Source organism: Halichoerus grypus, chromosome 5 (genome assembly GCF_964656455.1).
Source record: "Halichoerus grypus chromosome 5, mHalGry1.hap1.1, whole genome shotgun sequence".
Classification (NCBI taxonomy): domain Eukaryota; kingdom Metazoa; phylum Chordata; class Mammalia; order Carnivora; family Phocidae; genus Halichoerus; species Halichoerus grypus.
The window spans coordinates 156,516,519-156,542,886 of NC_135716.1; the positions used below are offsets into that span (position 1 = coordinate 156,516,519).

Sequence of the window (26,368 nt, forward strand, 5' to 3'; positions counted from 1 at the left end):
AGAAATGAAATCCCTCAAGGCACACAGGAAGCAGCCGTCCACAGTGAAGGGATGGATAAGTTAAATGAAAGCCAAAAATACACTTCGCTGCAGGCTCCACTGGGAACTGACTCATGAATATGCAACAAGTGTATTTATGGCCTTCCCTGTACACCTCCCTCTTATTCTCTGCTAATCAAAAGGCAGGACTGCCTCACAGGGCCTTTGGGTCTTGGCATGGAATAGTGGTTACGAGCATTCTCTGCGTAGGTGGAGTGCAGGGAAACCGAGGGAAGCTGCCCCACAGTGGCAAACCTGAGCTGGATTAAAGGAAAGCAGTGAGTATACACTGAAGCAAGTCGTGGTCTGGGTTAACAGGGATACTGGTTTAGAGAAATGTATGTGTACACACACGCGCGTGCGCAGTAGACACAATATCCTGTGTGTGCATTAAGACCTGTAAGCACTCCCGTTACACCAGCAGCACAGCGCCTTGCGGGTGTGAGCCAGAGCAGGGCTTACCGGAATCTGCTGGATCTCTCCTGTGTTCGTGATGATCTGCTGCATCACTTGCATGGTCTGCCCAGTGCTGCTCTGGGCCTGCTGGGCTTGGCCCTGGGGCTGAGCCTGAACAATCTGCACCTGCTGACCTTCTCCCACCTGCATGGTCACGGGCGTGGTCTAGAAAGAAGAGTGATGAGAAAGGTGACTCAACCCCAGCTCAGAGCCATTAGGCTTACCAAGGGGTTCACGACGAGCAGCTGATGAGGAGCAAACCCCTTCCATGGACGCCTAAGCTCATCTTAACACTAATCAACAATACTCAGAGTCCTTTGGGCCTAGAGCACTGCTAAAGTTACTCTCCAAAATAAAAGATGGGAGAAAGCCACACACATTTTTAGGCTCATAGTACAGAATATCTTCCCAGGCCCCAAACATCTCTATGGTTCAAATGCTGTAGCTTCCCAAAGCCCCTTCAGTGACAGGCACATATGGTAAAGAATCCAAAGCAACCATGATAGTTCCCTTAAGACATGGCCAAAGTCAAGTCTGGAGCAGGTGAATCTGGAGAGTCAACTAAATGGAGAGTGGGGTCAGGACAAATTTACTAAGTTCAGGACCTTGGACTCCTTTCTAGGCATGCCAGACACTGGAAGGAAAATGAAGTGCACGCTGGCTTCACGCAAGCAGCAGAATGACTCCAGCCCACACTGACCAGCTGGCTGCTCTGGACCAAGCACGGCTTCCCAAGGGGGGAGGTAAACACCGCTAAGACCTGGATGCTAACCGAGGCTACCCCTAAACACCAGAATTTAACAAAGCAAGAACTCTCTAAAACAGGAACCTTAGATTTAAGAACTTTCTGTCCAATGTACATGACTTGGCAGATTGTGTCTCTCATACACACTTCATGGATTGCAGTCCCATGAAACTTACTCCTTTGAGCGATGGTAGACTTGAACTGTCAAAAGGGTTGGTCAGTCACTTGTTCAAATTTCAAAACTTTAGCCTCAGATGTGATCTTTACAGACTACCTAGAGCAGGGAGCCCAGAACATTCTGTTCATCTGCTGGGGGAGGGGGTGGGGAGTAGCGGGGCATGGTGATGGGGGTGGGGGTAGGGGGTGGTGGTCATGGTGCTGGAAGGAGGGTGGAATCTTTTAAACCACACTTACACCCCCAATGCCCCGATTCGGGTATGATGCCTCCCCACTCTGCATTCAGAATCACTTCAGTAAGAAGATGATGAGAGTCTCAGTGGCTCCTGGGCTTCTATCGATGTTGCTATTCTGATGCTCTTACGTTTCTGACTGCACAGGTCTCCTATGCATCTGAGGTTACAAGGGAAGGGGACATGTTCTAGGAACTACAGATGACATTCACAGGATTACTAGGTAAGGAGAAAATACTATGACCTGGAGGTCGGGAGGAAAGAGGACAGAGGGATCTATGTAAAAACACATGCGGTAGGCTCGGACAACAGGAAACACCTCCCATTCTCACAACAGCATTCTCGACTCAGCCTATTCCCCTGACCTCCAGGAATAGAAGTTTCCAATTTTATGACAGAACACACAGGATTCACTTTACCAAAATATGCTTTCCTTCCAACTTTAGTAAGTATTCTGTCCTGCAAAGGTTATCTGAACTCAACTTGAAATAGCCATTACTACAGGTCCAAGGAGGGGTGACACAGCACAAGGCCACCCTGAACCAGCAGGACAGAGAACAAAAGCTGGGAGACACTGGGAGAGACCAACTTCATCCCTGCAAGCCTCATCAGCTCCAGCTCTCCTCTGAGGTGGCAAAGAGATGAAATTCTTGCTGACTAAAAAAAAAAATTGCATACTGCCAACTCATCACTGAACTTTATCAACTCAATTTTCCCAAGAGGATTTCCAAGGTATTTCTAAATCATTTCAGGAAAATGAAGGCTTGTGTTAGCATGGCAGCTGTCAAATCACGTATGGTGTGCCCTGCTATCAGAGCACAACAGCCACGAGCTGCTTAGGATGTTCAGCCAATCAGAGCCTGCCCCTGGTGGACTCCCTTGAAGTTTGCTCCGTAAAGGGATAAAGCCTTTCGCAGGAAAAGCTCTCACCACCGCAGAGGCACAAGCATTAGCCAAAGAAGGTCCCTTAGGCATCACGGTATGGTGAACGCCCTGAAGTAGGGACTGGGCTGCAATCGATTATCTTTGAACCCCTCCTGCCTAGCACAGTGTCTGGCAAAGAGAAAACACCCTAAAACTTCTGTTATATGGATTAAAAAGTGAGACAGGGAATAAATCCTAAAATCTTAATTAATATTTAAATCTACCTCCGCCCCAATTTTTTTCTTCTAGGCAAACCCAGCTCCTTACCCACAGATACAAGGCTATCGGGAATGTGTCCTCTGCCTCTCTCTTCAGATTTGCCTAGATATCCCCCGTGCTGACTGTACCCTCCCACCACTCCCTGTGTGGTTTCCCACCTCCAAGCCTTTGCCAGTGCTGTGCTCTCTTCTGGAAAGCCCTCCTTCCCCTCTTTATCTGATTTGTTGCCATTGTTCCCTCTAAGATTCATATTATTCCCTTCAGGGAATCTTCTCTGACATCCGCTTCTACCACCTCCCTCACGTTTTGTTAGTTTTTTGTTTTGTTTTGTTTTGTCAGAGAGAGAGAGAGACTGAGCAAGCAGGGGGAGTGGCAGGCAGAGGGAGAAGCAAGGAGTCCGATGCGGAACTCGATCCCAGGACCCTGGGATCATGACCTGAGCCAAAGGCAGACGCTTAACCGACTGAGCCCCCCCAGGCACCCCCTAGATATCCCTTTTGATGTGATCCCATAACACCCTTTACACATCCCTAAGGGTTTCTTACACTTCCCACATGGTGGTATTATAATCTTTAAGTATTTGTACCCTACTAGATTGTGAAAATTCTTAAAAATAGGAAGTTTTATTCATGCTTTTATCCCTAGCACATAGGATAGGGTCAATGTTTGGTGAATAAATTAATGCTTGACCAGGAACTGGATTCAGAGCTGAGAGAGCAGAGTTCTCTACAGCCTCTCATGATCCCCAACAAACATGGATGTTACTGCTTTCACAACAATACCACTGGAGAGAGAGAATATTCTGATCGCTACTGTAAAAAGAGAAAGTCCCTTGACACAACTGTGGTGCAACAGAGAAATGACAGGGAGAAGGGGAGGAGAGGGATGCAAGCTGGTAACAATGCCTAATCTCCTCCTTAAAGGTATAACACAGTCCAATTCCAGCATAGGCACAAAGAGCAGACGTGGGGTCCACTTACAATACCTCCAACAGGGATGTCACTACTCTTCGTGGGGGAACGATACAGACGTTTTCCCTTAGCTCATGGGGATCCTGGAGAGCGTCTTATTCACCACACTCTCCTCATTTGACCCTGAGAAAACTAGGGCCCAGAGAGGTTAGGGTCATACATCACCTGGGTGGCTGAATGTGGGGAGAAGCCCAAGTTTCCAGGCTTCAACTCCAGGGCCCTCTGATGACTGGCCTGCCTCTCCGCCCAGGCCAGCCCTTCCCCGTCCCAAACCTAAGTGGCGTGGGCTTGCTGGCAGACACCCTGTGCCGCTCACGGACCTGGCCCTGCTGCGGCTGCGCAATGATGATCTGCCCAGGCTGGATGGTGGTCGCAGAGCTGCTGGTCTGCTGGCCCTGCTGCTGCCCCTGGACTTGGACGGCGGCAGGCTGCTGAGCCAGCGTGAAGTAGTACTGGACGGGCTCAGCAGGAGTCACGGACTGGCGCACCTCCTCCTGTGGGGTAGAAGGAGAGGCAGGTAAGAGGAAAAGAACTGACTCAGCAGCCGCCACAGTGAATTTCCATTCTTCCCCCAAACGGACTCTGTGCAGTTGCCTGCTGAATGCTGAGCTCTCCACATTTGAAGCCAAGGGAAAGTGGAATTCGAAGAGACCAGTTGTGCTAAATCAAACTAAAAATAACAGATTCCATAGGCTTCACAACACATACAGCCAATTTTCAGAAGTACAGAGTAATCACCCATTGCGTGATGAGTTGCAAATGGGCAAATAATTACTGTAACTAAAAACCACGCACCAGCAGTGCTTGTCAGTAAACGCTGTCAAGGCCTGTGATCTGCAGACGGTGCTAATTGCGAGCACTGGGAAGATGCTACCCAAACATCAAGCTCTCGGGCTGGCCCCCAATCTCCCAGATAGGCAGCACTCTCCTTATTTGGTGCCCACCAGCTCTGGAGGGACAGAGCAGGGGAAAGGGAAACAGGGCTTTTCCTGGGCTGGTATTTTAAAATTGAATGTCAGGATTGAGAGCACCGGTAGGCAAGTGCCCAGCTTTTCACAGTTGGGTCACTGAGGGCCACGTCTATCCAGTGTCGTATCTGGTTCTGGTTGTACTTAGCCACAGAAGCGCAACCCAGGGGGCCTGAGGGACAGCTCTCCGCTGGGGGGGCTGCCTTGGCTGACTAGGGAGGCCGCATTCTGTCCGATCTGCTGGGTGAAGAGACCGTTCCTTCTTCAGCTGACGTTTTCCATGGCAGAAGGAGTAAACAACCCTCTCCCAGCCACCTTGAGCTCACAGCTGAGAGTGTAGGATGTTTACACACACTACGGCATGGTTAGAGCCTGAGGGTCCGGGGTTGATAGGCCCCTGACCACTGACACAGAGATCGGCGTCTGCTCCGGAGGGCCCTGCGACACACGGTGCCCCTGCCTGGGACAACAAAAACAACAGAAACATACAACCACTTGGGCTGGCTGAGCAGAAAATTAGCTTAATTTACTCACTGCCTTGTTCTGGGCTAAGTTTTCCAGGTTCAAGAAAAGAGGAAAAGACATTTCTCCAAGGTATAGAGATGCTGTGGACTGCCTCAAAGCTCCCCACAGTGACAGTGACACAGTTGGTAATAACCGCATACCCTCACTAGGTTAAGTGCCCCAATCTATGGTGCACAGTCCCTTCCTCACCATACTTTGTTGTACTTGCTTGTCAAAATTCACTGCCTTCCCTGCTCGAGTGAAAGCGCTATGAGGGCTCAACTCTCTCTTGCTCTTAGATGTTCCAATCATTCATTCCCTTATAGGTAGGCACTCAATAAGAGGTTGCTGAATGATGGACAGATTTATAGAGTCAGGCACAGAGCTGCAGGTAGGAAAGTGGTTTTTTTTTTTTTTTTAGTAAGCTCTATACCCAATGTGGAGCTTGAACTCACAGCCCCAAGATCAAGAGTTGCATGCTCCTCTGAGAGCAAGCCAGGTGCCCCAGAAAGTGCTTTTCTAAAACTTAAGTTGGTAGTATGACATATTCTCTTGAACCCAACAGCTTTTACCAACAGAAAAGAGTACCTAAACTCTCTCTTGCTACCTCTAGGATTCTGTGGCCATGGTGTGGGGAGAAGCTTGTATCCCCTGCAGAACAGGGCTTGCCTGGGGACTGGGGGCCCCGGATACTAGAATTAGGACTGCTGACAACTAGCCTTTCGGGAACTGGGGTCTCGGCATCAAAAGATCCCCTGATGGCCACCCACCCAGCCTCAGCAGACACTTTTAACATTCTGGGTTTCCAAGCTAGTCCTCAAACATGAACGAATTTTCTAGGGTAATGTGTTCTGTGCTTTAGACCCAAACAGTCTGAACCCTGAACGTAACCACACTGAGGCAGAAAAAAAAGGAGGTCCCCTTTATTCTCGTCTAGGTCTGTTTCCAGCACAATGTAACTGTAACAACAGCACCTTCTTTTCAACTCAACTTTTCACCATTATAAATAAAGGTCAGCCTGTCAACTAGCTCTTGGCTATGGAAGGGATAAATACTGATACCCTCCCTTACCCAAGAAACAGAGGCCAACTGCTCTTTTTAAAGCTCTTGAAATAGGTTCAATATATTTATTTTCCACTGAGAACGTCCTTCCCATTTTATAAAAAAACATCAATCACTATACTCTAGACCTAACTTACAAAAGCTCTTGGGTAAATGAGAGGGTAGAGAGGATTGAGACACCCCCAGAACCAATTTGAAGGAAGTCAGGGAGGAGGGAGAAACTGACATTTCCCAGCCCCGACCTGTGATTGTTCTTTCTCCAGTTATCTCTCATTGCAACTGACCTGCAAGTGAATACACTCTTTCTGCCAGACAAAAAGCAAATCCTTGAAGCAACCCTTTCAGAAACCAAAATACTCCTTGCCAAAAACTGTGGCAGCAGGTAAAGAGCTTCTCCTATACTGCCTACCACACCCTCTTAAGTTGTTTATGACCTAGGCAGTGTCTAGGACACTCTGGAAGTACCAAGCAGAGGCGCTCAGGCTGGTGTGTGAGCACCAGGCATGACTGCTCTTGAATCACTGGAATGGAAGGAGGCACATCTAAGGTTCGTTTGCATTATGAAGATTCATCTGGCCAATGGAGGGCAAGCTAGCAAGGGAATGATTATGCTTGGTTTAAAGAAATGGGTGAAGAGACAATGACATTTCAATGGGCAGGAACTTTCAACTCATAGCTTTAGTGGGGTAAAGTCAGCCTCAACTATCTCCTGCTTCTGAATAGTCTTTACTTGCTTCCCCAAAGAACAAGAGAAATTTTCCAAGCATCTCTGAGAAGTCAAGGACCTTAGATCTACAACTCAATATTTCTGGCTAGTTTCTTTCTCCAGCAGTGGGAAATGACACCCTGTGCTAGAACAATCTCGAATGACTGGATCAATCCAGAATGGGGCACTTGCCCAGCTTTCGCAGTGGAGTCCCTGACCAGAGGGCTTGCTCTTGGAATCTTTTCGGAAGGGGAGACTGACAAACGTCAGAGAATGAGCAGCATCCCAGCCTCAGGCCATCACTACAGAGTTGTGCAGCCAGCTCCAGACTGAAAAAAGTACATTTGCTTCAGTAGCCAGAAATGAACTGCTGCCTCCTTCAGAAAGGGTGAGTTTTGGAGAGTAGGCGCTTTTAGAGGACTTAAGGAGGTGCCAGCCAATTTGGAACTGGGGAAAACTTCATGTCTACAGAGGATTAAAAGTGCTATCTTAGAATTTCAGGCCAGCTTTCAGCAATCTCAACCTTTCAAAGGCCAGGCAGCACCTGTCCCCAAAAGGACACCAATCAATGGCTTGAACACCTACAAAGACCTGAATCCAGGCAGCAAGGAGCTGTTTCAGCTAAACACTTTAAAAGGAGATGGATCACAGCATTATGAGTCAGGCTAGGATGGAACTAGGAGCTGCCTGACACCCCGAGAGAGCCAGGCACTGAGGACCTGAGGAAGGGACAGAACATGACCCTCCCCTCCAGCCAGTTGGTTCAGCAGACAGCCCACAGAGAACGAGCAAGAGTTAGCACAAGGCCTGACTGTCACAGGGCTCACCACCTTGTTTTTAAAGGGAGCTTCTGAAACAAATTCCAAAAAGGAGAGCAAGGGTGTGGTAGCATTTGTTTTGGAGGAAGAGAAGTGGTCTGAGTTCTCGTTGTACGGACTTCTCAGAGGAGGGAAACACACCAAGAGGAGGAACTGAGCCCGTGGGCACAACCCTGCAATGGTTTCAAAGGCGATGCGCAGCTGGGGACGACCGTGGCAGCCTGCCGCTGTAAACATCCGACTGAAAGCTCCTCTGAACACCTTACAGCTTCCAGTCAAGGATGTTTACAGTAGCAAAGACTGCCCAGAAAGAACGGAGCCGCAGTGAGGCGCCCTGCTCTAGTAAGGAGGGGACAGAGGGCCTGCTGATCCAAAGGCCCCCAGGCAGGGTCAGGATTACAGATGTCCTTTAAGATGCCCACTTCTACACTTCCTGACTGGTTATTAGTGCGAGACAGCATAGGAGAATGGTTGTCACTGAATGACTCTGTTCTAAGGATAATATATTATGAAATAATTCATTAAAAACACTTAAAATTTTATTAACAAGATAAAGCAAGCAGAACAAAGCACAGCTTTGCTCCTGCCAGACACTGCCACTATTCCCCAAGTGTCTCTAACCACACCTACTGAGTCATGCAATCCGCGTGCCTCAAACAATGAGCTATACAGGAAAGGGGTCTATTACAATTGCAATTAAGAGCTTGATGCACCCAAGGTGCTGAAAAAAAGTCAGTGTGACCTTTGGAGAGGGGCAGGCAAAAGAGAGGCAAAGACAGATATTCACATTCTTTCCCGTGATTGCTTAGAAAACAGTTTAAGTGGTGGTTCTCAAATTTGGCTGCACATTAAACACATCTGAAAAGCTTTAAAAAGTACTATGGCCTGGGCCTCCCCCTCAGATTCTGATTCAGCTGGTGTGGGGTAAAACCCAGACGCTAGTATTTTTTAAACCCTAACAGGTGATCTAATGTATAGCCCGAGCACTACACAGAGAACCGCAATCCAGAGTAAGAGAAAACCCAAGTCCATTCCCTCCAAACACCACTGTGCACATAGAGAAGCTGTTTCTTTAAATCTTGAAAATCTAAAATCTGTACCTGGCTGGGAATGTTCTCCCATCCCAGGTTAAGAACTCTGAGAGACTCCCTAGGGTACCGTGAAAAGAGCTTCACTTTACTATTTGTAACTTGTCTTTCTCATTTTGTCTACTTTCACTGAAATACCACCTCAGAGGCACTGAGTTAAAAGTATCCATAAATGAGTAACAGAGGGAGATGTTAAGGATGGATCTGGTCTAGAGAAAGAAAAGCAAAAGGAATAGCAAATGACTTGAGCTGAGAGAGGAAAAGGAGCATATCTGACACCAGTATGCAAGGTACTCTTCGGTCAGAAGCAGGAGCGAGGCCTTCCCAGCTCACCTGACGCTTTGGAGGTTTCAGTTCATCTCTTGGAACAATATCGATGAGAAAGTCAAACTGATCAAATTTTGTAATTGCCATGGCGATATCATTCCTCTGTAACAAAGAAAAGCAGGGTGAAAAATTAGCCGGGGGAGAAACTAGTTCACTTGGCTTTACACCCTCCATGTCACAAGCAAGAGAAGATAATGACTCTAAGCCAAACTCAGTGACCACGACTAAGGCTATAGCTGAAATACGCACAGCCAAACTCACAAACTTCACGTCAGACTTGATGGACAGACACTGACAAAGATATACATGTAGTTCATGCTCTACTAACTGGATATTTGAGTCTCCAACTATGACTACCACCTCTGCTGGATCCTACCCCAAGTCCTCCCCACAGTTGTTAAATTATCATCCTCCAGCTAGCAACCTCAACTGGCAGGTTTCTGTTCATTGTGTGGTTAGCAAGGTTAGGCTATTATTCAATCTTATAACCTTTGGGGATCTCTACTGAAATCCTAATTAAATAACTTTTTAGAGTATTTCCAAGTCACTGGATCTACAGAATATTAGTTCCCACAAGGCTATGATTTGTATTTTGGAATTTAAAGTCACAATGTTAGGGGCGCCTGGATGGCTCAGTTGTTAAGCGTCTGCCTTCAGCTCAGGTCACCATCCCAGGGTCCTGGGATCAAGCCCCGCATCGAGCTCCCTGCTCAGCAGGAAGCCTGCTTCTCCCTCTCCCACTCCCCCTGCTTGTGCTCCCTCTCTCGCTGTGTCTCTCTCTGTCAAATAAATAAATAAAATCTTTAATAAATAAATAAAGTCACAATGTTAAATCCATGGCTTAAATCTTGTTTAATGTGATTTCAATACCAGAAGTCTGAAGTTGTTACTAGAATTGACATGATACTGAAACCAAGCCCTGTTCCAATGGAATTCTAAGAGTGATACTCCCTTTCTTTAAATAATAAAATTAAAAATTTTTTTAAAAATTAAAAACTATTAAAAACTAACACACTATGTATCCTTAAGATTCATGTAATTTCACCGTATGAAAATTTTAAAGCAAAAGAAAAAAAAACAAGAAAAAATAGTGAACTCTAGTGAATGATATGCGTGTTGAAGTCTTTAGGGGAAAGTAAACTTTGAAATGCATTTAAAAATAGATCGGGGCGCCTGGGTGGCTCAGTCAAGTAAGCATCCTTGATCTCAGCTCAAGTCTGGATCTCGGGGTCATGAGTTTGGGCCCTGCACTGGGGGGCCCAGTGTGGAACCACTTAAAAAAAAATAGGTGACTTGATGGACAGAGGGACAGATAGATATGAGGATGAAATGAGTAAACTGTTAACAGTAGGATCTGTGTGGTGGTGAGTATATAAACACTCACTATTAACTTTGCTTACGTTTGAATGTTTTCATAATAAAATGTTGGGGGAGAAAGTCAACATGGTAACAGATATCCCTAACAATCTCTATATATCACATCTTGAAAGAGGTGACTCACCAGACAAAATAAAAGGGGATGGAAATTTTCTGTTTTTTTCCTCCCCTTGTCTCTGTGATGGCCCCAAGCCACTGAAATGCAAAACTCCAATGTACCCTTCTTGCCAACCACCAGCTTGATAATAAACCCTCTACCCGAAGCAGGGCACATCTTAAGGCTGCCAGGTCTCATTTAAGATCAGTACGATACAGTATCACATTCCTGATGATGTCACCTACTCAAAGCTACCTAGCCAGCTCATCTATGGATGGAACTGGGGGGGCAGCAGGGGTGGGGAACCAAATAATAAGCACCTCCACACACACATCAAAGTGTTCTACAGTTTTTTGGAAACACAAACATACTTCAGTTGGTCTTTTTAACATTTTATTTTGCCTTTCTTCATGCTAGTGATATTTTACTGAATACTCATATTCAGTAAAACATAGAAATATTAAGGATACAGCTTGATGAATTTTAATAAATATATGCAGCCAGGCAGCTATCACCCAGATAAGATTATAAAAAGTGTCCTTCTCTCCCTTTCCAACCAATTGCCCTCCCCCGAATCTGAGGTAACCACTACTCTGATTTCTATCACCACAGAAGGTGATAGTATATGGTATCATGGGCTATATAATTTTTTCCTCTGGCTTCTTTTGCTTAACATAATTTTTCAGATTCACCCATGTTGTATGGATCAATCGTTTTTTGTTGTTGCTGCTGTTGAGTAGTAATCAATTTTATGAACATATCCCTTTTATTTATACATCCCCATCTTGGTGGATACTTGAGTTGTTTCCAGTCTTTGGCTATTATAAATCAGGCTGTTATGAACATTCTTATACAACAAGGTCCACCCTTTGGGGTATATACCTAGGAGTGGGATGGCTGTGCCATACAGTAGGGATATGTTTAAGCTTATTAGAAAGTGCCAAATAGTTTACCCAAGTGACTGTACCACTTCACATTCTGCCCAGCAGTACTGTAGGAGTTTCAGTCTCTCCATTTCCTCATCAACACTTGGTACGGTCAGTCCCATTCCAGTGGGCGTAAACCAATGTCACATGGTTTTTATTTCTACTTCACAGGGGACAATGATGTTGCACACCTATTCCTATGTTTACTGGTCATTTGGATTTTTTTTTTTACATTTTTTATTTATTTATTTGAGAGAGCGCGTGCGCACACATGAGCAGGGGGAGGGGCAGAGGAAAAGGGAAAGAGAATCTCCAGGAGACTCCCCGCTGAGCAGGAAGCCCGACGTGGAGCTCTATCCCAGCACCCTGAGATCATGACCTGAGCTGAAGTCAGATGCTTAACCGACTGAGCCACCCAGGGTATCTTCTTTTTTGAAGGGCCTGTCCAAGTGTTTTGCTCATTTTTCAATCTGAATTGATTTTGAAGGTAACTTTAACTGCATCTCTCTAGAGCCATAGGCTTCTTTCAAAGCAGCATAAAGTAAGTTTGCCATGTTTAGCTGCACTAGAATATAGGTTTCCCAAGGGTGGGGGTTTAGGTCTGTTTTGTGTGTTAATCGCCAGAGCCCAGAACAGCGCTTGGCACATTGTGGGTGTTCAATAAATATTTGTAGAATAAATATGCATGCATCTTTGATTTGGAGGTAAGGGAAACAAAGGAGAAAACAATTTACTTTCCTGGCTTTGTTACTGAAAGACTGCCAGTGTCTTCTATCTGTCACACCCTTCCTCTTATGTCTAGGAAACCTTTCCTCCAAGAACTAGGGCCTGGCTGTTAAGAGAAAGGCCTCCAGAGCCAATGACCAAGGGTCTTCATACCACATAAATGTTGATTTTTCTGGATTAAAATTTAAAAAAAAATGAAAAAGAAGAAGGAAGGGATTCCCAGGAAGGCAGACAAGGAACAAAAAGGCAAATGAGGTAGGTGAGATGGATTCTTCCTGGGACTATCCTTTCCTGGCGTCTCTCAAGCTTCCAACCAGAAGTTGTTTACATCTGGAAATAGATTGGTATCACTTTAGCCTGTTTATAATGAGGGCTCACCAAGTGAAGAGTTCAGTCACTGAGCTGTGAAAACCACAACAATTGGCAATGAGATTCTTGGTGGGGAAATACTGTCAAGGCTATAGGGTAGGTCTGCCTCACAACAGTGAAGGAAGATGCCAATTTCACACATCAACTTGACAGAAATCTAAGGAAGAACAATCTTTGGCCCAAAACCACGCAAGAGAAGCGGGTGAAGGCAAAGGCAGCCGCTTGCCCAGTTTCCCCATATGTGTCTTTATTACCTGTAGAGTCCGGCGCTTGTTATCCTCTGTGTGGATCCAGGCTCGAAGAGTCAACTCTGTGATAAAAATCTGGGCTGCCTTGGCAAAGAGCACAGGGGCTTCTGCACTGATCATCTGCAACAGACGTAGGCCCTCCCTGTCAATCACCAGCATGTCATTCAAACCAGTCCATTTGTCCCTTGCCTCATGTCCTGCCATGGACAATGGGGCAAGGTTTGAAAAATGAGAAGGTGATCGCTTCAAGAGATCCCAAGGTAAAATAAATCCACAAGTAGGGACAAAGCAGGTAGCAGGCAGGAGAAAGGAAGAGGGGAGAACACTTACTTTTCTAGGACCTACCATGCACTTTCTTATTTTCCTAATACACTTTCAAAGAAACTAGGGTTTAGGAGAGGAGAAGTGACTTGCCCATGGTCACAGAGCCAGTAATTGGCAGGGTTTAGGTTCTAATCCAAGGAGAGACAATGTGGGGAAAGATAATGAGTTTGAGAACTGATGGATTTAGATAAAATTTCAGGCTTCCCATTCCCATCCTTCTGGGCTTTATTTTTCACATACTGAAAAAAAAAGACAACCTTCCCGTGTTGCTGTGGGAATCAAACGATACATGTAAAAGCACCCAGCACAGGGCCTGGCATTTAGTAAGTGCTCAAGAAATGTAAGCTGCCTTGCCATGTCTGACTTCAAAGTTCAAGCTCTTGATCAAACAAGGCTCTGAACCTTTGGTGAGGTGGTCTGTGCAGGACAGAGCCATGGGAAGAGGTCTGGAGTTAAGGAAGCAGGAGGTAAAAGAACTGGGATCTTGGTGGTTCTACTCTGGGTGAGTCACTTCCATATCTTTATGACGGCACTAATAATTCTTATCCTATCAAATCTCACAGGGTTACCATGAAAAGGAAGGAGAACTAATAAAAGGGGAAATTACTGTGAACTGTTAGCTTTCTATACAATCACAAGGGACTATTAGTTTTGAGTGATAAGGAGAGAGCGTTGCTCTCTCTCCAAGAGTTGAAATGGGAGGTGGGCTCCTAGGAATACAGAAATAGCCGCCTGCAAGGAAACCTTCTCTGGGGCGTTAAGTCACATAAAACAACTCACAGACAGAAAAGTTAGAACGGGAGCAATATCATTATCAAACATTTCTTAGAGCTCACACTGACAACTAGCGACTGCAATGAGATGCTAATTGAGAAGATGGCACTGTCCTGCTGATTTGATGATTCGTGTTTACCATTTACCCTGCACAGTGAAAAGGATGGGTGATTCAAAAAGCAAACCCTCAGCATATTATCAACATCTGGAAAACAGGATATCCCTAATTTCCAGAGAAGCACCATATAATAATTAAAACTGTTCAATTTCAGCTCACTTAACAATTTTAGACAGGAACCAAATAAAACAAGAGACAATAATGGTATTTTCATTCTGCTTAAACTTTGAGTGCTGCAGAAATGAGCGACAACCTACCCACCATTATAGCTTCAATATGAATAATAAGAACGAATATGAATTCACCTTCACGTCTTCATCCAGTTTCATAATCTTCTTAATACGAGCCAGTGGGAGTTCCTGTACTCGGAAATCTTTCTGAAATGAGTAACAAGAGGGACATACATGTGGGGACAATCAGCAGGGCATGACAGGCACCATGAAACACTGTGACTGGCCTAGTCTCTCCCTTCCAAAAATACAGCAGGAGAGGAGGTACAGATTAAATGAAGAGAATCCAAGTCCCAGAGCAAAATTCTTCTTAACCCATGCAGAGCTTCAAACAATTGAAAGGTTTCAGGATAAACTTACAATGCCATCTAACAGCACCCTCATGAAAAGCAGACCCAAATGGTATCAGACTCTTTGCTGACACAATATAGAGATGCATTATGAGCGTCTCCTCCACACCCCCACTCCCACCAAAGCTTACCAAGTCTGCAATATGCAGGTTAAAATGAGATTTTTGCCTCGGGGGAATTCCTTTAAGTTGCCAGTTCTTTCTTCTATTCTGGGACTATAAGGGCAAGGTGCTGCCAGCACCCCACCACGGTGACCCACAGCTGTCCTCAGCCAGTACTGGCTGACACTGGCTACTTCTGGCCTTTGCAGTGACACCAGAAATCAGGGAGGAGGGCCTTTCCCGTCACAGCAGCAAAGGCCTTGTCTCCGAAGTTTGCTGGAGGTGGGGGTGGGAGCCGAAGAGTATGGGGGAAAATGGATGAATTTATCAGCTGCCTTTTTGGAACAGCCCTGGCACTTCTTTCTTTAACAAACAAGACTGGGCTGGGAGGAAACCACATGACTTTACTGTGGATAGGATTTAGGAAAGGGCTTTTTGACCAGCACTACTTCAATTCTTTGCGATTTAAGCCCTTTTTTATTTTGATACTACTGGTACTCAAACACATGCCCAGTGATGGATGTAATTCTAGAAATAAAAATCAATTCTGCGTTTCAAAGCTGCAGTGAAGAGAAGGGTGCAAAGGCAGAGATTGGCTAAAATCAGTGAAACCCCTACTGGGCCCAGGTGTTAAGTGCCAGATTCTATAAGTGGTCTGAAATGTGACTCACCAAGCCCAAGGTGCTCACCTGGGAATTTGCACCATCACGTTATGGAAGGAGCAGCTATTATTTGAGATTTAGTATAATGAATGTGCATAAGCGAACTTTCTTTTCCAAAACCAACAGAAACCCTCAACTATATGTCAAAGAAGGCAGTGGGGCCTTTTGGAAAAAGGTCACCAGCCTCCCCAGAATCCATTTTTATGACTACAGAAGGAAGAGTTTTATTATGATAAAAGGCACACTAAAACACTAGATTTCTCCTCACAAACCCAACAAGCGGCATGGGACCACTCACCTCTACAAACCTCCAACACCATTTTTTTTTCTAATCTTTTCCCTTTCCAGCTTAGGTAAAACATTTTCCATGAAGTCTCTACTAAAACTAACACTGGAGTGGCAGGGCTTTACAAGTCCAAATTATTAAAATCTCACCAAAAAAGACAGCAGGATATATTCTTTCTGTTCTTATTTTTTTCTCCTCTTTCATTGACTCATTCATGCAACTCAGTAACTACAAGTGAGTGCATGGTACCTGCTACTGTGTAAAAGATGCAAATCTATTCTTACCCTTGAACGGATTATAGTTTAATTGTGAGAGACTGCCATAGAAAAATATTATAACCCCCTATGCTATAGTAGGGTGGGGGTATAAAATCCCACAGGGACAAGAAAGGAAATAACCTGCTGGCAGGGCAGGGGGAGGGGTTGGAATGAACGAGAGGAGCTGGCAAATGCTACGCAGAAGGGCTGACATCTGAACTGTGTCTAAGGGATGTTACAAAACTTGCTTGTTGGAAAAGTATGAGAATGTCATTCAGACAGAAGCAGAAGTACAGCAACACAAAAAACATGGCCTATTTAAGTTTTAAATGTATGATCTTAGTACAGAGAGAAGCAGCGGGTAAGAGGATGCTGGACTGGGGCCAGACCCTAAAGGGATTTAAAAAAACATTTAACCACAGAAATCAATCACTGGTCTTCCTTCTTGTGTGGCAGATCACACAAAATGATGATGCGAAACAGAAACGCCAAGGAGAATGCTGGGGATAATTCCTCTGGAAGGCCTCCCAGGATGATACACACAGCACAAGATTATGACCACACGGTCTAACTTGCTTGCACGTGCACTCTCACTGGGCTTGGTTATTTAATGTATTTCCACATGACTGCTCTAAAATTTTTCTTTTTTTTTTTTTAAATAAGTCAGTCAGAGAAAGACAAATACTGTATGATTTCACTCACATGTAGAATTTTTTTAACAATATATTTTAAGATTTTTAAGATTTTATTTATTTGAGAGAGAACACAAGAGGGGGGTGGGCCAGAGGGAGAAGCAGACTCCCCGATGAGCAGGGAGCCTAATGTGGGGCTCGATCCCGGGACTCCGGGATCATGACCTGAGCCAAAGGCAGACACTTAACCGACTGAGCCACGCAGGTGCCCGGGCTCTAAAGTTTCTTAATCAAAGCCCAAAGCTGATTAAGACGACCTCTTTCCCCAACCTGAAAGAGAAGAATATTGCTTTTAGAATTTCTACGAGACTATTCTTCAATCAAAACCAACAACAAAAGGTCCCAACCTTGGAGAGATCAAAAATGAGGCAGAAATTTACCAAAAAACCCTGCTCTAAGTCTCCCCCTCAAAAACCTTTTCTTTTGGGAAACTTTCTCATGATCCCCAAACCCTGAGATCTCAAGGGGCAGTGTGTGAAGTGAATCTTCAGATATGCATGTGTGGTTCATTATCGCTGACAACAACCCAGTCTTCTATAATCTCATCCTAGCTTTCCAGTCACGTGTAAGGATTTACGACAAGCTTACTGGACAGGGCAGCACTCTCACCAGCCACAGGTTGAGGTCCATTTAATTGCCTTTCAATTCAGTGACCCCTTGTCACTGGCAACCATGCAACTGATGTGAATACCATTTAGCTTCTCCTGATGCTGATCCAAGTGGAAGAACAACTGACACATACTTTTTTTCCCCTACTCTTGGGAGTAATATCAGCAAGGTGGAAGAACAGATTCTCTCAGAAAATTCTCGTGCTCCTGACCACAACCAAAGAACTACATTAAAAATGCTGCCATCTGAAACTGCCAAGTTTCAAGAAGTCTGAATTCACTCAATGAGAATCTGGAGCCAAGGAAAAGTCAATGGGTCTCAGGCTACACTAAAGAATATCCGGAGTTTCAAATAATGATGAGAAATCTTTTCCAGGCCTACCCAGTCAGGACCACCAGCGAAGTCAAGATTCTAATCCTCTCCAAAGCGGTGATTCTCAACCTTGACTGCCTGTTAGAAACACCTGGGGAGCTTTTGAAAAACAAGAGGATTGGGCTCTACCCCAGAGTAACTGAACCAGGAATTCTAAGGGGTGGAGTCCAAGTACCATGTGTTTTGAAAACTCCCCTGATGACTATGACCCACAATGAGGGTTAAAGCCTTGCTACTCAAAGTGAGGTCCTTAGACCAGCAATGACATCACCTGGAAACTCAAAAGAAATGCAGAATCTCAGGTTCCACTCCAAACGTACTAAATCAGAATCTGTATTCTAAACAAGATCCCCGTGTGGTTCATACAGAGTAACCTTTAGGCGGCACTGCTCTTACAGGAAGGGCTCAAACAGCACAAGACCTATTTTCTAACAGTCCACAAACTTTCATTTCCAAGGTTTTATTTAAATGGTTATCTGGTTTGACTGTAATGTTAGAAATGTCATTGTCCAATCTGAAGGCACCAAAGAATGAAAAGATGTACCTGGCAATTAAAAGAAAGTGGCCTAGGCATCAAATTACAGCTAAGCGAAAGCTGAAAGGGATGGAAGGAATAAGGGGTGGATGAGATTTTTTTCAAGATTTAGCGTTGCTGCCTCCCCACCTGCCCTCAAAAAACCAAACTTAGCTTTTTCTTCCCCACCTTCAAAACGTCTTCAGAGGAGTAAAACTCAATGCCAAGAAGTCTGTTAATGTTCCCAGAGCCCCGCTGAGCAGGAATACGGTATTTTGCACAATCATCCTAGCGGACAATCATTTTGGTATGATTTTTAACCAACTTCAATCCCAGCTGAACGTCACCTGAATTTATGGACAATTACAGTGCTTTTAAGAGTGAGAAGAACATAATGGCCAAGTGGAGATGAAAGATAAATTGCTTTTGCAAAGCTCAGACCAAAATGATTGAGGCCAGAGTTCCCAATACATCATGAAATAGATCATCTAGCAAACTTCAATTTGTTTTTGGAACAATCTTTGTCCCAGTCTTAGAGACCACAACACCTTATGAATATTCTCAAAAGTTTTATTTTTGTTTGGACAGTCGGAACATATGAATTTTTAAAAAAATCTGTTAGACATTTTGAGATGTCAACCTAAGAGGCTCTAACATATCTGAGGAAGTCTGGTTGTAAGTGCTGCTGAGTTCTGGAAAGGCACAGTCTAAATGCAAAATGTCTGGCCACGTTACACAGGCCGAGGTGCAGTCAGAGAAGCAGATGCCTTTATGTGCCACAGGCAGAGGGCAAAATAAGAGTCTTACAAAGGGAAAGACACCCCAACTTTCCTAGGCTGTATTCTCAAATTTGGCACTGATGTTGCTTCACACTAAATCTGAGGTGGAGGAGTCTGATTCATTCAAACATTTACTGTGCACCTATTAAATGCCAAACTTTGTTCTAAGCGTCTGATGTAAGGGATCCCATGGTAGTGGTCTAGGAGTCTTTGTCAAGGGGAGAAAACTACAGTCATCAACAGAAGAATCATTAAAGACAACTGCCCTCCTTGCTGGTCTTTCTCTTCATTCATAAACATGAACCAAAACTGAATCCCTCAAAGTAATCCACTTTGAACCTCTGGTGGACTAGCTAGCTGTCTAAATAACAAAAGTTGGTTAACACCACAATCTGCTTTTTTGGCAATCAAACCTGAACATTAAGCCAAGTCGAATAAAAATCAAAGCCGAGTCTCTGAATTTGAATACCCATATTCCTAACAGCATCATTCACTACAGTCAAGAGGGGGAAGCAACCCAAACACCCACTGACGGATGAATGGCTAAACAAAATGTGGTTCACACACATATATATGGAATACTAGTCAGCTTCAGAAGGGAAAGAAATCCTGTTACACGCTACAACACAGATGAACCTTGAAGACATTATGCTAAGTGAAATAAGCCCGTCACAAAAAGACAAATATTGTATGATCCCACTTATGTTTGAGTTTCAGTTCTGCAAGATGAAAAAGTCCTGGAGATCGCTTTCATAAGAATGTGAATAAACTTGACACTACAGAACTGTACACATTTTAATTAAAATTGTTAAGATGGTACATTTTGTTGTATGTTTTTTACCACAATTTTTAAAAAATCAAAACTTAAAATACAGAAAAGTTAAGTGCTGAGCTGGAATCTCCGGAGTTTATCCGGCCACTTGCCTGATCCTGGATTTTTGCTTCTAGCTCAAGCTGGAGTACAGACTTGCGGCACGGGCCTAATCCCACCACAGCCCAGGAGGGCACTAGCTTTACACCGGGCCAACTCCTGCACTAAAACCTCATGAGCTTTACTGTGAGATTACCCACTTAAAATATGAACAAAACACCCTACTTTTTACTTAATCATTTCTTTTCCTCCTCTCTCTTACATCTGATACAGTATAGATAACTACCACCTTTACACTACAGAAAAGAAACAATGAATTTTCAGTGGAAATTCATCTGTGAACACAAGCCACTCTGAGAAAGGCCACGCCAAGTTCAGTTGCTGAAAATGCCCCATATAAACAAACGCGACCCACAAGTACATCAAAATATGAATCTTGGATTGGTTTTTGTTGTTTTTTTTTAATCCCTGAAGTCAGTGGGGGCATTTACCATAATGAGAAGTTATTTTATTTTATTTACTCATTACTTGTTTCAGTTTACCTCCCCCACAGGCATGCATATCCTGTGAGTGCAATGATCTTGTCTGTAGGGCTCACTACTGGATCCACAGTATCCAGCACGGCCACAGCAGGTATATAGTAAGTATTTGTTGAGTAAACAAATAAACTGACCTCATATGTCTGAGGTTTAAAGGCCACTAGCTCTAAGAAAGTGCAAAATTAGTTCTACATTAGGAAGGGGTCCAGTGTCTCCTCTGCCAGGATGCTTAATGCCTTCAGGGCAGGAATGACACATCTGAAACAGAGAGATCCTTCAGGATTTGCTAAAATGACACCAAATGGAACATTTTTCATTAAGGAACTAACACTACACTCTGAAAATTTTCTAATTCTAATGTCATCACACCTCCTGCTACCACTGCCATACCACTCTACTCCTACCCCCATCGCACTACCCACATAGTAACCCCGAGCCACTCTGAACTTCTTGCTGGTCCTCAAAACATAAGGCCCTCCCCTCTGGGCCTCCAGGCCTTTACGAATGCCATACTCTGCTGAAGATATACTTGCCTATCCTTTCCATCTGGTGAACGCTTCTCATATTTCAAGATCCAAAAAAATGTCCCCTTTACTTAAAGCCTCCCTAACTCAACCAGGGAGGAATAAGCACTATGTCCTCTGTAATCCCAGAGCACTTTGACCTTTTACTGCTTCAGACTCATTACTGTGTCTGATTCAGTAAGTATTTAATAAATATTCACTGAATAAATAACTGATTGTAATTACTAGATTGTAAGCTCCGCAGGGGCCAGGGTAATATTTGATTCTTCTAAGCCAGTGGTTCTCAATGAGATGACTTTAGCCCCCAGGAGACATCTGCCAATGTCCAGAGACATTTTTGGTTGTCAACTGGGGAGGAGGATTGCTACTAGCATCTAATGAGTAGAGGCCAGAGATACTGCTAAACATCCTATGATGCACAGGACAGCTCCTCACAACAGAGAATTATCCAGCCTAAAATGCCCATAAAGCTGCTGTTGAGAAACCCTGATCTAAGTGTATCTTTTAACACCCAGAAAGAGTGCCTGCTTACAATAGATTTGTTGTTGAATAAATTGCCCAATAGTGTTTACCAGATTCTAGAAATTTGGCAGGGCCACTGAATCAGGACTAAGAAATGAGCTACAGCTACTAAAGGAAGGTGAGAGTTCTGCTCTTCTGCATCTCTAAAAGATACACTTCACATTAAGCTAGTACCGCTGAGCCACAGCATCCACTATCCACCCACATGCCTAAGGAAAGCCACTAAGATATAAAACAAAAATCCTTGTAGTCACCTCACCTACGGTGAATTATATTTTCATGTTCCCACCCAGAGGTCAGGAATGAACTATGCCTATGCGTTTGAGATTAAAAATGTTTTACTCTAAGTACTGGGTTATTCATCTCACAGCTCTTTACACTCTGCAAGTTTCTCGTTCTTTCTTACCACTGTTAAATTCCGAATTTCTTCCATGACACGAGGCCAGAAGGACTGCAGGCTTTGCTGGGCATCACTGCTGCTAGTACCACCAAATCCTCCTTCTGTGGACATTTTGACAACTGAAAACAAACACACACATGAGCTACATTAGAAGTAATAAAGACAGACTTTCTGTCCAAGTTATTTATATCTTTCCTTATGGCTGTTTTCACTAATTCAATTTTTCAATCTGAGAAGGTATATAATTGTGCTGAAGAGGTTTTTTAACACAGACTTAAATGTTAGCAAAAACATATGGAAAAAGTTTCCCCTTCTATCCAACTTATACCACAGAGACTATCAAGGAGCTCTAACTAGAAAACCTAAAATTACTAGAAATTCAAACTGAAATCTTAGTATGAATCAAGGCCTTTTAATGTCTTATCTTAGGAGGAGACAAAAAGGGCAACTGGCTGGTGCCCTAGTCTGGTCCGTAATTTTCAATGCTGTTCCCTCCAATGTTTTTTTCAAGTTCACCATGGTTTCTCACACTCCATGCCATAGCCTGCAGCAGATAGATTAAGGGTCCCAAAGACTAATACTGTACAGAAATGTAAACCCAAGTCTTAAGAGCCCATTTTATTCTTTTGTTTTAGACACTGTGGTCCCATTTCTTAGAGGCTACTGTTGATTATTATTTCTTCTAATCTCAAGCTAATCTGCCTCAGAGGGCACAGAAGTGCTAAAGCCTTGGCCAATAATTGAGTGGGTAGCACCAAGTCTCTGAACTGAAACTACTTCCCAATTCTTTCCTTACCTGAACCTTTCTGTTAGGAAAAAGCCAAAGCACACCATCAACTGGAAGCTTTAAAGGTGGTTGAAAAACAATGGGGAATGAAATTTAGGATAGAGAAAAGAGGGTCAGAACCTGCATGCAATCAACTGCTTTTGTGATGGGGGAGGGAAGATGAGTAAGGATCCCTGTATCAATTTTAACTGTAGGTAATATTGTAAGTTTTATAAGATTTACAAGGGGAAAGTAAAAAACTCCAGATGGCTTAAATGCTTATCTGGCAAATACTTAAATGCAAGAAACAGTTTAATTAAACACAAAGAATAAGAAACTTAGTGATGTCCTAAGAATTTCTATTCTGGGAAATTATTTTAAAAAGTTTAACAGGCCAGTGACAAGATGCTGGCAGAGAGCTATGTAAATCATTAAGAACTAGTTCTGAAGGGCTGAGAGAAAAGCACCAAAGTCAGGTGTCACATGACCAAACGTGTTCCTTTCTAGACTCCATAAGGACACATGATGGGCAGATCACTCTCCATCGGCAGAATGGAATGAAGACTGATAAATCTAGGTTTAGACTGAGGATGTTTGATTCCCCCTTAAATGTTTGCCTGGGATTGTCCAAGAGGTCTCTAATTTTTTTTTTCTTTTTCCTTCTAAAGGAAATGATGAGAGGAAAGAGATGGAAGGAAAACAAGAGTACAATCTTCAAAGCAGATTTCACTCTGGTGTAATGACATTAGTGGGTGATGATGTAATGGGAAAAGATTTGGAGCCAATTTCTGGTGCTGGAGGCCAACAAGCAGCTCTATACATCAACAGGAACTCTTAAGTACTAGGAAGCAGTATGATCTTGGAGGTTCTGGAGGGAATTAAAGTGAAGAGTGTTGAATCACAGTTGAAATGACTAGATAAAATCTTCAGTCCTCAATAACCAAGTATGGTCCTCTCAGCTCAGCTCCCATGACATTTTCATTCATCACCGTATGCACAGGGTCTATACACTATTCTCCTACATATACTGAGATCAAAGAAATCTAAGCAACCTAAACAAGTTTATTTTTAATAGATACTTACAAGGTACTGATTACAGTGAAGAGAGACTCTAACCTTTTATTTTTATTTTTTAAAAGATTTTATTTATTTATTTGAGAGAGAGAGAGAGAGCACAAGCTGGGGGGGGGGGCAGAGGCTCTCCCCTGAGCAGGGAGCCCATGCGGGGCTCAATCCCGGGACTCAGGGATCGTGACCTGAGCTGAAGGTAGACGCTTAAACAACTGAGCCACCCAGGTGCCCCTAGACTCTAACCTTTCAAAATGGCGCAAACAAAAAATCTTTCTAGAAATAAAAGTAAATATCAAAAACTTAAAAAAGAATCTAACCTTTTATTGTATGGCTCCACGGAAAGGCCTGATCTTAGCAAAATTTGCCACACAAACTGCTACAGTGAAAGAAGATGCACACCACACCACTGCCAGTGTGATATCTTTGTATACTTGCTAATGATGGGTAGGGTTCAGTTTGAGTTAGCTTTAGAAAGTTGGTAACAAGTTTCGGCTGTCCTCTAATCTGTTCCCACAAACATTACAAAGGCTCACACTTCAAGAAGCACCTTTAAATTTTGTCTGTGGACAGTCTTGCTTTTAAATTATGAGCTATCCCAACTAAGGATGTGCTGCTGTGATCAGTTCCCAAACATCTGTGCAGTCAATAGATCATGAATGAATCTGGCTGGCTCAGAGCCACACACTGCTGGGAATGAGGGTTAGGTACAAAACAGAAGTTAGCAAGTCTTTCTGGAACTGAGAAATATATTAAAGGTTAAATTTCTACGGGGCGCCTGGGTGACTCAGTCGTTAAGTGTCTGCCTTCGGCTCAGGTCATGATCCCAGGGTCCTGGGATCGAGCCCCGCATCGGGCTCCCTGCTCGGCGGGAAGCCTGCTTCTCCCTCTCCCACTCCCCCTGCTTGTGTTCCCTCTCTCTCGCTGTGTCTCCGTCAAATAAATAAATAAAATCTTAAAAAAAAAAAAAAAAAAGGTTAAATTTCTAACTTCAGAGGCCCATCTGCATTAGAAAATCACAAATGGATAATGGCAAAATATACAAGTCAATAATAATGTCCTTTGCATTTTATTGCATCATAAAAGTTTAGGACTTAAAAAAAAGACATCAAGAGCCACTGAGGCTCACCCCTCTAAAAACAGGCTCACAGCTCTATTCCAACCTCAGCCAACCCCCTCAATCCCATCCCAAGTGGTCATTCAGCTTCAATTTGAGCATCTCCCTCCCCGGTTCTGGGAAACTGGCTTACTGGTAAGGTACCCTTTTCCATCTCTGGACAGCTCTGAGTGTTCTTCTTTATATTAAATTATATTTGCAAAGTTCCAATTAAGCTCTGGATTTAGAGTTATAGCCCTTATGATTTTTCCATCCAGAAACCTCTTTTTATAAATTCCTGTCTTCAAAAACAAAGGTATTCTCATCAGAAACAGAAGATCTTCTCATGAGGAACATGATTTCTAGCATCTCTGCACAGAGATGATTAGTAGGTAATTCTTTTAATACCTCTTGAAAGAATGTAAATTGTTACTATAAATTCCTAGAAACACTGACTACTTTTATTCAAAAGGTTTTCCTTGGGGCGCCTGGGTGGCTCAGGTCATGATCTCATGGTTGTGGGATGGAGCCCCGCTTTGGTCTCTGTGCTCAGTGAGGAGTCTGCTTGTGGCTTCTCTCTCACCCTCTCCCCCTCTGCCCCTTGCCCAGCTCTCTCTCTCAAATAAATCAATCAATCTTAAAAAAAAAAAAAAAAGGTTTTCCTCAAAGCAGAGTCATTACGTGGGGCTTTAAAAATGAGACTATGTCTCTGTCAAATAAATAAATAAAATCTTAAAAAAAAAATTAGACCAAATCTCAAGCAAAAGATTTTTTTTAAAAGAGTTTATTTGTCAGAGAGAGAGAGGGAGAGCACAAGCAGAGGGAGAAGCAGAAAGAAGGTCCTGCTGAGAAGGAGCCCAATGAGGGACTCGATTCCAGGATCCCGGGATTCCGGGATCATGACCTGAGCCGAAGGCAGACGCTTAACCAACTGAGCCACCCAGGTGTCCCTCAAGCAAAAGATTTTATGAAAACAAACTGGTGTTCTCAATATTTTCTGACTGAGGCTCAGGATTAAAATAATGAAACCTAATGAGCAAACAAATTTTGCTCACTAAACACCCCAACAAGCTAAAAAATATAGACCAACCTTAGTTAATCTTACCACTCTGACTTTAGTAATTAAATACATTAATTGCAACTAAGTTGATTTTGCTACAGAAATGGCCTATTCATAACATCTACAGCCCATGGAATATATGCCAGATCCATTTTCTAGGGTAACGAGAAGGTATGTATTTGAAAGTAGAAAGACTAGTATTTCAGGATCCTTTTTTTTTTTGAGAGAGAGCGAGACAGCATGAGCAGGGGGAGGGGCAGAGGGAAAGGGAAAAGCAGACTCCCGGATGAGCCCAGAGCCCAAAGCTGGGGCTTGATCCTAGGATCCTGAGATCATGACCTGAGCCAAAGTCAGATGCTCAACTGAATGAACGAGCCAGGCACTCCCACGATCCTTTTTATTCCATGTTAAATTGCTATCTCTATCACAGGACAAAGCTATTTATATACAGTTGACAACAAAACTGCCTTAAGA

The 26,368-nt window shown here is 43.7% G+C and overlaps 1 protein-coding gene across 5 annotated transcripts in view; it reads right to left on the reverse strand.

The window, feature by feature from the left end:
- NFYC (nuclear transcription factor Y subunit gamma) overlaps window positions 1-26,368 on the reverse strand; it is a 66,514-nt gene that overhangs the window by 7,637 nt on the left and 32,509 nt on the right. For all 5 annotated transcript variants that reach the window (XM_036102899.2, XM_036102896.2, XM_036102898.2 and 2 more), the window contains exons 2-7: window positions 21,911-22,023; window positions 14,502-14,573; window positions 12,987-13,100; window positions 9,244-9,339; window positions 4,085-4,258; window positions 502-660 (exon numbers count right to left, since the gene is read on the reverse strand). In XM_036102899.2, coding sequence (XP_035958792.1) covers window positions 502-660; window positions 4,085-4,258; window positions 9,244-9,339; window positions 12,987-13,100; window positions 14,502-14,573; window positions 21,911-22,015 — 720 coding nt within the window. In that variant the 5' untranslated portion in view covers window positions 22,016-22,023. The remainder of the gene's footprint in view (window positions 1-501; window positions 661-4,084; window positions 4,259-9,243; window positions 9,340-12,986; window positions 13,101-14,501; window positions 14,574-21,910; window positions 22,024-26,368) is intronic.